General features: G+C 38.9%; 1 protein-coding gene across 4 annotated transcripts in view; it reads left to right on the top strand.

The window, feature by feature from the left end:
- myo18ab (myosin XVIIIA b) overlaps positions 1 to 13,097 on the top strand; it is a 118,911-nt gene that overhangs the window by 86,667 nt on the left and 19,147 nt on the right. For all 4 annotated transcript variants that reach the window (XM_086079827.1, XM_086079825.1, XM_086079826.1 and 1 more), the window contains 8 exons: positions 1,392 to 1,511; positions 2,024 to 2,135; positions 3,408 to 3,535; positions 4,603 to 4,757; positions 4,910 to 5,033; positions 5,978 to 6,085; positions 6,245 to 6,337; positions 11,689 to 11,799. In XM_086079827.1, coding sequence (XP_085935953.1) covers positions 1,392 to 1,511; positions 2,024 to 2,135; positions 3,408 to 3,535; positions 4,603 to 4,757; positions 4,910 to 5,033; positions 5,978 to 6,085; positions 6,245 to 6,337; positions 11,689 to 11,799 — 951 coding nt within the window. The remainder of the gene's footprint in view (positions 1 to 1,391; positions 1,512 to 2,023; positions 2,136 to 3,407; positions 3,536 to 4,602; positions 4,758 to 4,909; positions 5,034 to 5,977; positions 6,086 to 6,244; positions 6,338 to 11,688; positions 11,800 to 13,097) is intronic.

Genomic DNA, 13,097 nt, shown 5'->3' with positions numbered 1-13,097 from the left:
AAGCAAAAGCGTGCTGAGGAGGGCTGGGGTCTGCTGCTGCTGCCTGTCTCTGCCTTTGTGACGGGAGCGGGGATGGGGCATGACGCGCCATTTCTTGACTAGCTGTTTGGAATTTTCTTTTTTGAAAGGGAAAGTCAATAAAAAAAATTAAATATATATTTTTTACAATAATATGTTCAATTCGGCACCACTAGTCTAAACACAATATTTTGATTAATATTGCCATTTGTGGAATATGAATTAATTGGAAAAATCCACAGTTTTTTATCCATCTCAGGGGGCGGCCATTTTGTTAATTAATGTCAACTGAAAATGACATCACAGTGCCTAAGGACTCAGCTTGCGAACGTTACATGACCAAACCCAGGAAACAGTTTATCCGTGATTGGTCGTTATCCAAGCCCTTAGATGTGTGATGTCATTTTCAATGCGCTGTAGTTTCGACGTTTCGTCAAAATACGCCATTACACTAAAGTGGTCCATGGTGCAATAAAAGATTTTACAGCGGACTGTTGCCCAAGAGAGCTGTGCTAAACAAGTTAGCTGATCTCTGTCAAACTGCAAGTCAGAGGTGGGCAATTAATTTTTCTAACGGGCCATGCAACCTGTGTTATATATTAATTTAATGTATTTTTATAAAACAGTAAACAGTGTATTGTTTTAATAAGCTGCCATTGAGTAGCCGTGGTATATGTTGTAATTCGGAATTGTTGTTGTAGTTGTACCCATCTCCTGACTAATACCTTTGAACAGTGAGCTCCCTCTGATGATCTGGAAGCTCTCTGTGGAACATGGCTTGTGTTGTAAGGTGTGGTCACAAAAATGGTGGGAAAAGGTCACTAGAACATCTGAACTTTATCACAGGAACTTTAAATGGTAGCATGTGTGTGCCAACGCACATTCAACATGAGTTTGAATATGTTTGTTTAATTCTGAGCACAGCCACACCCCCAAGTATGTGCACAAAAGTGCAACCACATTATCAGTCTCTAAAATCATTATTGTTTTCTCCTCACTTGAAATGCCAAATTAATAGTTGAAAACCTTTTGAAAGTATTTATCTTTGTCTCTGTTTTTGTAATATCACAAAAACCACACTTTTGAACACGGTTGTGTTGGGTTTTGTAGCTAAAACTAGGTAATAAATGTACACTATAGAACCATGCTGCGATTGGCTGGCAACCAGTTCAGGGTGTACCCCGCCTACTGCCTGAAGCCAGCTGGGATAGGCTCCAGCACCCCGCTGCCCTTGTGTGTATAAGCGGTTCTGAAAACGGGTTGATGGGTAAAGAACCACGGGGTGTGGTTTCTTGGATTCATGATAATATAAAGTGAATTTGCGCAATTATTGTTGTGCGTGTGTGCGTGCGTGTGTGTGTATATGTGATCAGATCACTGAGCTGTCATCAGAGTTGACTGATGAGCGGAATACAGGAGAGTCGGCTTCCCAACTACTGGAGACTGAAACATCTGAAAGACTCCGTCTTGAGAAGGACATGCAGGACCTGCAGGTACACACACACACACACACACACACACACACCCCACGCACCCCCACACCCCCCCCACACACACACACGTACATTTGTGCTTGTAAGTTTATATGTAGGTATGAGTACAACTTTACATGTGCAGAAGCTAAATGCGCTTAGTGACACAGAAATGCTATGAATCGTCTACTCATCCCCACTTCAAAATCGGAATAAATCAAAACAATTGCCACAGTATTGTGGATTTTATAGGCATTAAGCTTTTTTCTCGCCATGCATACATATGCACATGTATTTTTACGACACCCAGATGTAGAATAGCACATTTATGTATTTATTTATTTACATTTGTGAAGCTAGCAAATGTTGATTTCTCGTCAGGGTTCGTACAAGGTCGCAATGATTGCTAAACCTTCACCAACAGTTTTAATCGTTTTTCTTGTCGCAAGGAAATTTTGAACATGTTTAAAACCATTAAAACATTCATTCATTCATAATGCTCATCCTCATAACAGTATTTTGCTTTCCATTAGGTCCAGTTTGACAACATGAAGAAACAGATGGAATCTATGGAAATGGAAGTGATGGAGGCTCGCCTGATCAGGGCCTCTGAACTCAATGGAGTGTTGGATGATGACGAATCAGGTAAAAAAAAATCCTTCCTAAACAAGTGCAAACACCAAAAAATAGCAACCATAACTAACCTACGTATTGAGACTCCTGTTCATGTTTGTGTATGTTGTCGTGAACTTTTCGACTTAGGCATCATTATTGAAAATCTCAATCGTCCGACCTGCTCAAGATGTTTAGCTGGCGTTGCTTTGAATAGTATGGGCATGTACAGCTACAATTTGATTTGTAGAGTCCTCTTTCTTGACGGGCAAACATTGGTTTAAGTTTGTTTTGTTTTATGAAAAACGAATATTCTGTTGATATTGGTACAATGTACCTCTAAATCATAGGTGTCAAACACAATGGCACAGTAGGGCAAAACTGGAAGCACATCACTGGCTTAACATTGAACATACTGAAAGAAAAGGCTTTTGAATATGACTATAAATTTAAAAAGGCTAAAATAATATTCTAAAATGAATCAACTATTAATCAACCAGACTAAATACCCTAAAATCAAATGCAGAATAATCTTAAAAAGATCTAACACGGTTTTTTTCCCCAAATAAGAATACACACACACATACGCGCATGTTCTTAGTACCTGTTGCTGCATGAAAGCCAGTTTTCCATCCCGATTCCCGCTTTTCCCTAAAACTAATAACCAGTTTTTGTTCCTAATACCCAGTTTTCATTCCTGCTATCTGCTATTCACTCTTGCTATCTGGAATTCATTCCTTTTACTTTAATTATTACTAACAGGTAAAAATGTACTTTTTTCCTCAATTATTCTTTGTTTATCATTTATACATTGATTCAATAAATTATGTAAAATTAGATTCATGATAACCTTTTGAGTGTTCTACAAAATGTAATAAAATAAAATACTTTTAATGTTTACAAAAGCTGCAACGTGTGTATTACAGGGATTAAAATAAAAAACGCAGTAATATATGTTATATGAACAGGAATTTTTTTTTTCCAAATACACATTTTCTGGAAAAATATATAAGTTTTTATCATGCTTTTTATGTGTCACATAAGTATTGAAAACAGAACTAAGAAATTTCAATAAAAAAAAAGAAGAAACAGAAAGAAAAATATAGGCCTACACACATTTTGAGGAGTTGAATTTGTGTATTATGCCATATAGAAATGAAAAAGACAGAATTGTACAAGCAAATAGTATGCAGAATGCACATTTTGAAATTCTGTGTTTGGGTCCTCCACTTTAAAATTACATTTGGAATGAGAAAATAAATGAAACTTTCTCAAGTGTGAACTATATTTGTGCTAACGTGACAGGGGGAGAGTGGAGACTAAAGTATGAAAGAGCCATCAGAGAAATTGAATTTACCAAGAAGCGACTGCAGCAGGAGTTTGATGACAAGCTGGAAGTAGAGCAGCAAAACAAACGACAGCTGGAGAGGAGGGTAAGAGAATAATTGCATTATGCATCTATTGGCAGACATGTTGAAAAGTAATCTATTCTAATAATTTCAGTCTGACCAATTTACATTGTAAGAAAAAGTATGTGAACCCTCTGGAATTACCCAGATTTCTGCATGAATTAGTCATAAAATGCAATCTGATCTTAATCTAAATCATAGCAATCAACAACCACAATCTGCTGAAACTAATACCTCACAAACAGGTATGTTTTCATGTTTTTTTATTGGACACAGCATGTAAACATCCATAACGGACGATGTAAAAATTAATTGAAACCCGAGGCTGAGGATTGCTTCAAGCGCCAGTCAGAGTTGGGAGTCAGCCAAACTACAGTCCAATCAATGTTATGAGATTTGAGGTAGTTTATTAGAACTGCTCTGCCCTCTAAAAAAACACCAGCAAGTTTTGAGTTTTCTCATTTTAAGAAGCATTGATTGCAGTGTGAAGCCTCACACTAAATAGCTTCATGTGGTATTCGTTTAAGAAAACGGTGTTTGTCTATTGTTGTCATTTGGGTGGAATATCATATGGTATTTTATCTAAAATGTATGTAGAACCCCAAATAATTCCAAAGGTTTAACAATTAGGGGTGGGAATCTATGTGTACCTCACGATTCGATTCCGATTCTGAGGCCCACGATTCGATTAAATTCTGATTCAGAGACCTACGATTTCATTCCTTTCGTTCCTGCTGACCTTCAAACCTGACAGAAATCTGTTGGGAGGAGTAGAGGAGACATTGAACCAAGCCGTGAAACATTATGGTGTCACCGTGCCCTGTGGCAGTTTTGCAAATTTTACTGCACTGAGACATGGCACAAAGTGTATAAAAAAGATTTTTATTTGTATTTATTTTTTTAGCAAGCACAAACTTAAAACCTCATAATGCAACTTAGTGATGATAATTTAAGTGTGTAATCAGTATGAATGAAGTGGGTAAGGCAAGAATGGTCACTTTGCCAATTCTGCCCAAAATAATGGTCTAATATTAGAATATAGATTTATGCCAGATGTAGACATCAGGGTTTTTTCTATTGGGTTTGTGTAGATCAGCGACCTGCAGGCCGATAACGAAGAATCACAACGAAATATCCAGCATCTAAAGAAAAAAGCACAGAGACTCACGGCCGAACTACAAGACACCAAACTTCACCTGGAGGGTCAACAGAGCCGCAACCATGATCTGGAGAAAAAGCAGAGGAAGTTAGTATATGTCCAAGCACAACAAAACACACTCGCACACACTGTCAAACCTAATCTCACTCTCTCTCTTTTTGCCACATATTGTAAAGGCCAGCAGAGCAGCAACATGCTGTGTAATGTTTCAAATCTGTGTTGTTTGCGTTTGTGTTCAGGTTCGACAGTGAGCTCAGTGCAGCTCAGGATGAGGTGCAGAGGGAAAAGACCTTCAGAGAGAAACTTGCCCGAGAGAAAGACTTGCTGACCGGAGAGGCCTTCAGTCTCAGACAACAGGTTGAGGTACTGTATGTACAGTATATACTTGCTCCATTTGCAAAATCTTCTTTATAGTATGCTTTGTATTGGATCTGTATATTCACTTACTCTCAGCAGACACTTTGCCAGAATTGTTGCTGCCGAAACAACCCCCTCCAAAAGTACTGAACCAATAAAGCAAATTTCTTAATTTTAGCTGAAGAAGGAAAACATTTGAGTTGGTTAAAAGTGAATATAAGACAATATATGATCATTTTAGTTTTTCTTGACTGGTTTGACATGTTTGCTTGCTAGGTGGAGACCTAAATACAGAAGAGTAAAGAAAAAAAAGGTTGGCAGGATTCTGACTTTATTCTCACTTAATTCTCAGAATTCTGACTTTAAAGTCAGAATGCTCACTTAATTCTCAGAATTCTGACTTTAAAGTGAGAATCTTAAATTCTGACATTCTGACTTCCCCCCACAATTCATAGCTCTATGTCACAAAGTTAGAATTCTGAGATTTAAGGGAGAATTCTCTCTTTAAAGTCAGAATTCTGGAGATTAAAGTGATAAAGTGAGAATTCTGAGACTAAAGTCAGAATTCTCACTTTAAAGACAGAATTCTAAGATTAAAGTCAGAATTCTCTCTTTAAAATCAGAATTCTGAGAATAAAGTGAGAATCCTACCAACCCTTTTTTTTTTCTTCACTGGCCCTAATCCTCTTCTATACTTAAAATGTAACAACATAACATCCCTAATTTTTGTTATAGCTATCCTGATGTAGTATGTTTTACTAAATCTGTGCCATGCTGGAAGATCTTGAAAAATAAGCTGGGCAGTGTATTAAAAATACTTGATTTTGACGATGGAAAACTTGTAGGAATCTTGTCCACAATGATTTGTTTGTGGGCCTTCCTTTCTTTTGTACTGTATGCTCATGCTGACCTGCTTGGGCTTCTTTCTTTTATTCTGTTTGGTTCTACAGGACAAGGATCTGGAAGTGTGTGCAATTAATCTTAAATTGGACCAACTCGAGACTGAGCTGCAGGATCTCAACTCCCAAGAGTCCAAGGATGAAGCATCATTAGCCAAGGTCTTTTTGGTCTCTGACTTTGAAACATAAATGTACTGCCATATATACAGATGTGTCATATCTTTGGCTCTGAAATACAAAAAAGTAGTTGTATACCATGATATTACAAAATGTAAATTTTGTTTGAAGTAAATGTTTAATATTTTTATGATTATTCAGATGAGAAAGCAGCTTCGCGACATGGAGGCAAAGTTGAAGGACCAGGAGGAGGAGCTTGATGAGCAAGCAGGAACCATCCAGATGTTGGAACAGGTACAGTACAGACCAACAAAGCAATTATTAATTAGGAATTAGAGAAGCACATTCAATCACATTTTGGCACGTAGACAAACAGATGTCTCCTTAGATAAAAAAAATATTTCTCCTATGTAGATTCAACTGCCTTTAGCTGGTTGAATTTTTTTTGCTGTTAGCGCTACATTGGAAAATTTCTAAGTAAATCTGCAAATTCAATACTAATGCACAAGCTATCCTGAACGTCTCTTTCTTAATAGCTAAATTCAAGTAAAGATTCGTTGATCTCTCATCTTCAACACAACAAACTACAAACGACAGATTAATCAATCATTAAGATGATTGTTACTTGCAGCACTCCTTTAAATGATGGTGTGTGCTGACTCTTATTTAACATGAGTGTCAATGTTGTTGTTCAATTTAATAACCTTCACATGCCACACCGCAAGGGGGCAGTGCTACTTATTTTATGCCAAGTGGGCTCTGGGGGAAGAGCGGTTGTTGGACTGGTGGTGTAACAGTGGCGGGAGCGAAATAAAGTGGTCTGAACTTGAAACAAAAGTGGAGTTCTTATTCCATCTAACATTGGTAGCAGAGCATGGTTAGCAACTACAGAGTTCCGCTACCATTTGAAGAAGGAAAACCCTACGAAAGCTGGAAAAATGAGGTCGGAATTTGGACAAGAGTCACCGACTTGGAGAAGAAAAAGCAAGCCTTCGCGGTGGCTTTGGCGCTATCAGGTAGGGCGCGAGAAACAGCAATGGAAATTCCAGCAGACGCACTAAATGATGACACGGGAATGAACACTCTATTTGCGAAACTTGATGGGTTGTTCCTAAAAGAAGAAAAGGACAGAATATATGAGGCTTACTCCAATTTTGACCGGATTATGAAAGATGTGAATATGTCCATGGCGGACTATATAATTGAGTTTGAACAACGATATTCACGAACGCGGAAATACAACAAATACCCGATGCTGTTTTAGCTTTTAAGCTGTTGGACACAGCGTGTTTGGAAATGACAGTCAGGCAGCTAGCCTTAACAGCATGCAGTGACTTAACATTTTCTAACATGAAGTCAGCGCTGAAGAGGATATTTGGCGGAAATGCGAGTGCTGTAATGGAAGGTATCAGCCAGGAAATGGTATATGCTACGGAGCAGCAATGGAGGAAAAAAAACCAAGCCTGGCAAAGGTCCCCTCGACAAAAAACTCCACAAAACGGCACAAATCCACTTGACAAGTATGGACGGCGATCAAAATGTCCTCTGTGCCAAAGTACGTTTCACTGGGCTAAAGACTGTCCACACAAAGACGAGAGTGTAAAAATAACGGAGGATCATGAAACGGAAGTTGAAGAGTGCAATGTTACTCTGTTTACCAAGGAACCACCAACAGATGCAGAGATGTTAATGACAGAATGTTTTGGCTCAGCAATCATAGACACTGCTTGCACTAAGACAGTGTGCGGACAACAGTGGCTTGAACACAACAGCACAGTATTAGGAAAGAAAAGTGCTAATACTATGAGAGAGAGTGAAAAACAAAAGTTGCAGGCCATTTAAGTTTGGCGATGGAAAAGTGGTCTACTCAGTGAAAAGTGTGAACATACCGGCTAAAATTGGGCACACAAAGTGTAACATAGAAGCTGAAGTTGTACCTGTTGACATCCAACTGCTCTTAAGCAAGACATCCCTAAAAAGAGCAGGAACAGTTTTGAACATGGAGCGTGACAGTGCAGTAATGTTCAAGCAGCCTGTCAAACTGGATTTGACTAGTTCTGGACATTATTGTGTAAGCATTGTGGACAGTGAGAAGAAATGGTGATACGGAGCACATGCCAGCTACTGAGGAAGAAATACTGACAATAACAGAAACAATGAAAATAGATGAGAAGATGAGGGTTTTAGAGAAACTTCACAAACAATTTGGACATGACTCTGCAGACAAGCTAAAAGACTTTTGAGCAGCTCCGGCCACAAGGACACTGGATGTGTCGACCTGCTACAGAAGGTAGTAAGTCAATGTGAAGTGTGTAAAAAATATTGTAGAGTTAAACCTAAACCTGCTGTGGGATTACCACTTGCTTCAATGTATAATGAAACTGTTGCTGTGGACTTGCATGAGCTCGAGCCAGGAGTGTGGTACCTACATATTATTGATCAGTTCACTCGTTTTAGTGCAGGGAGTGTGCTTACTACAAAAAGGTCTTCTGAGATAGTCAAACATTTTATTCACGACTGGATCAGTGTGCACAGCCCACCTAAAAAACTGTTTAGTGATAATAGTGGGGAGTTCAACAATGAAGAAGTGAGAGACATGGCTGAGAATTTTAACATGGAAGTAAAAACAACAGCTGCCTACAGTCCTTGGAGTAACGGGCTGTTAGAAAGACACAATCAGACCCTAATTGAGATCATAATGAAAGTGAAAACAAGCACTTGATGCAACTGGAGCACTGCTATGGGCTGGGCTTTGATGGCCAAGAACTGCATGCAAAGTGTTCATGGCTACAGTCCATATCAGATGGTATTTGAACATAATCCCAATCTACCTTCTGTGTTGATTGACCAAGCACCTGCTCTAGAAGGTACCACAAAAAGTGAATGGGTCACCAAGCATATTTGGTAAAGAAATAAGTGCGTCACACAGATGAGAAGTTTGAACTCGGTGACAAGGTTTACTACAAAAGAGTGGACTGTTCTGAATGGAAAGGGCCAGGAGTGGTCATTGGACAGGATGGTGCAGTTGTTTTTGTCAGACTTGGAGGCACCTGTGTTCGAGTTCATCAACTCAGACTCAAGAAAGTTACTCAGGAATATGATTACGACTCTCAGATTACCTGTGATCAAGAAAACAACAACAAGCAACAGTGTGCTGTTGATATGACAGATGAGCCGGAAAAAGAGACACATTCTGAACGCAGTGAGAATGATCTATTGCCCGCTATGGAAAACCAGAGGGCTGAGGGACAAGAGCATGGAAGTAGTGTCAATTTAAAGGCTGGTCAGATTGTAACGTTCAAAAATACAGAAAATGGCATTCAACAAACGGCAAAAGTTTTGGGACGTGCTTGAAAAGTGACAGGAAAATAAAAAAACTGGTACAATTTGGAGCTGCTTGAGCCTGCTCGAATGGCTGGCACCAACAAATCTGCAGATGTGTCACAGTTGGAGGATCTTCAAATCCAGGTGCATCGTGATGCCTCGGTAAATCCCTGTGAGAACATACTTGTGACAAAAGATGTCTCATTCGATGAAGCTAAGTCAAGTGAAATACAAATCTGGAGACAAAATGATGTGTTTGAAGAAGTTGAGGACAAGGGACCAAAGCGCATATCCACACGATGGGCCTGCACCCTGAAAGAGACAGTGACTGAATTAGTACCAAAAGCACGGCTTGTTGCAAGAGGATTTGAGGAGCTGCAAGTTACAGAGCTACAAAAATACTCACCAACCTGTGCGTCTGAGTCACTGAGGCTTCTTGTAGCAGGGATTTGTCAAAGACAATGGCAACTTCATTCGATGGACATAAAGTCAGCCTTTTTACAGGGTATGGAACTGTCTAGAGACATTTTTGTCAAACCTCCTCCTGAAGCGAACAGTGTAGGGACACTTTGGAAATTAAAGAAGTGTGTGTATGGTTTGGCAGATGCCTCTCTGTATTGGTACAACAGTAAAGAATATAAAATTGAGGCAGGAGGTATTGTATCCAAAGTAGACCCAGCAGTTTTCTACTGGCAGGACAATGACAAGGATGTAACCGGTGTACTCGCTTGTCATGTTGATGATTTCATTTGGGGTGGGTCTCAAAATTTTTAAATTACAGTCTTGGCACATCTCAAAGCAAGGTTCAGCATTGGGCGTGAAGCTCATGACAATTTTTCTTTTTTCGGTGTAGATTTTGTAACTTCTGACAAAAGAGTGAAAATACATCAAGACACATACATTGCACACTTACAGCCTATACTTCTCACATCGTCACGAGCAGCTGAGCAAGCTTCACCTATTACTGAGGAAGAGAGGGATCAGCTCAGATCATAGATAGGGCAACTTTTATGGGTTGCTAGACAAAGCAGACCTGATGCCATGTTTGATGCCAGTAATCTGGCATCAAATCTCAAATGTACTACCATACAGACCATTCATGGAGCAAATAGAGTTGTGTCTAAAATCAAAACTAAGACAGTTGAGTTGAACTTTCAATACCTTGGAAAATATGATAGCCTGAAGTTGGTTACATTTACTGATGCATCTTTTACAAATCTCTCAGATGGAGGTACTCAAGGTAGCCATATTACTGTTTTGATGAGTGAGTTTTCTCCTATTTTTTTGGCAGTCAAAGAAAATCAAGAGAATTGGCAGGAGTACACTTGCAGGTGAAACACTAGCAATGTCTGACGGAATTGACAATGCAATTTTTCTGTCAACATTATTTTCTGAACTCTATGCTGAGCAACCTGTACCAATAATCTGTGTTACTGATAATCATTCTCTTATCGATGCACTGAAGTCTACTAAATTTGTTGCTGAAAAAAGGCTTTGCTTGGAAATCAGCTCTATTAAAGAGCTCATTGAAACCAAAAGGGTTAAAAAGGTGCTGTGGTCAGACACCAAAGATCAATTGGCAGACTGTCTGACTAAAAAGGGAACATCTTCAGCAATGTTACTCAAGGCTCTCTATAAAGGGCATTGGAAAATTGAGTGAACAACCAATTTGTTGTTTAATGGTTACACAGTTCAGTATTTGCACATGTGTATAATGTTCATTTGTTCTCTTGTTTTTGTTTGTGTGTTTTTTTAAAGGGACTGAGATTATTGTTCAATTTAATAACCTTCACATGCCACACCGCAAGGGGGCAGTGCTACTTCTTTTATGCCAAGTGGGCTCTGGGGGGAGAGCAGTTGTTGGACTGGTGCTGTAACAGTGGCCGGAGCGAAGTGGAGCGAAATAAAGTGGTCTGAACTTAAAACAAAAGTGGAGTTCTTATTCCATCTAACAAATGTAATTGGTTAATTCTCACCACAGCCACATCCCCAATTATGCACACACTTTTGAGTTTTGAAATCACATTATCTCCGTTATTTATTTTTACTTATCTCAAAAATATTTTTTGCATTGATTGTGCAGGTTATGGGTTACATGGATGGTGGAAAGAGATTTGAAATTATTTATCTTTTTATTCATATTTATGTACCTTTTTTATATCGCAAAAACCTGGCATTTAAGCAGCAGTGTGTAGATTTTTTATATCTACTCAATATATATTCAAGTTTCCATTATCTTGAAATGCAACTGAAAATATCATTACTGCCTTGTCAAACTATGGTAAATGCAGGTATGTATTTATGTCTAATTTGTTTTCTAGGCTAAGTTACGTCTTGAGATGGAGATGGAGCGATTGCGCCAAACCCATTCCAAGGATTTAGAGAGCAAAGATGATGAGGTCGAGGAAATCAGACAGTCATGCAGCAAGAAGGTAAGGTGGTTCATTAAAAAACATGTAAGTTTGAAAATTGTTTAGCCAATATTTATATAGAAAGAGAGAGACAGCAAAAACACGCTGGTAAGAAGAAGTTAAGAAAACGAGTGACACTAAGTCACTGCCCACCGCCGTGCAACAGTTGTAATCTATTTCAAAAGTGTCAAATAGTTATCCCAATACTATACACGTGGGTCCTATCTGCTCTCATATTCATACCTAAGTATTTAAACCCATTTGGACAATTTTTCAGTGGATTTATGAGTGTTCTAACATGATTGTCATAATATTTAATGGAAGGACTTCACTCTTACTCATATTTATCTTGTAGCCTGAAGCTTCACCATAGTCTTGTAAACACTGAAGAAGTGGAGGGACTGAATTGGCCAAATCAGTCCCATAAATCAGAACATCGTCACAGTATAAGGAGATTTTGTGTTCCATTTGATGCCTGTAACAGCTACATTAGTGGCGGTTTGGACATGTCCAGAGGAGAGAGAGTGAGTATATTGACAGAAGGATGCTGAGTTTCCAAATGCCAGGCAAGAGGTCTAGAGGAAGACAGAGGACATGAAGGTAGTTGGTGTGAGAGCAGAGGATGCTGAGGACAGGGTGAGATAGAGGCAACTGATTCGCTGTGGCGACCCCCTGAAGGGAAAAGCCCAAAGGAAAAGAAGGTGAAGATAAAGTGGCAAATTTGCAAGAAAAAAACTCGTAAATTTGTGACTTTATAAAATGGCAAAATTGTGACTTTATAAAGTGGCAGATTTGCGAGAAAAAAACTCAGAAACTTATGAGAAATACTCGTTAGCGTAGCTATAGACTAATATGAGAATTTGTTGGTGGTTAATGGACCCTGTTTATAAAATGAAAAGGAAGGACGGAGACGGATTCATTCTTAACTTAAACTTTACTCGTCATACACGGCAGCTAGAGGGAAACATTATTCTGGAAACATAAATGTACAAGTTTTATTTTAACAAATGAATTTAAATGCTTGATCCTCAGGGTGTGGACCTTTGCAAAGTGAGGCGTCTTTGTCGCTGTTCGTACCCAATGCTTCAAAGTGCGAATGCTTAACATGATATGGTTACTGCTAAAGCAATTACTATCTCCTTATTTGAAAACCCGACCGAAAAGTATTGGCACAAACATCCGAGTAGTACGCTACGTGTATTTCTCGTAAGTTTCTGAGGGTTTTTCTCTCTCGCAAATGTGCCATTTTATAAAGTCACAAATTTGCCACTTTTTAAACGGCAAATTTGCTTGTTATTTTCTCGGAATATTGCCCCCGC

The sequence above is a fragment of the Leptonotus elevatus genome, chromosome 7, assembly GCF_054856555.1.
Source record: "Leptonotus elevatus isolate MCC_2025b chromosome 7, RoL_Lele_1.0, whole genome shotgun sequence".
Lineage (NCBI taxonomy): Eukaryota > Metazoa > Chordata > Actinopteri > Syngnathiformes > Syngnathidae > Leptonotus > Leptonotus elevatus.
The sequence above is the reverse complement of the archived record's forward strand: the minus strand, read 5'-3'. Positions and strand labels throughout refer to the sequence as shown.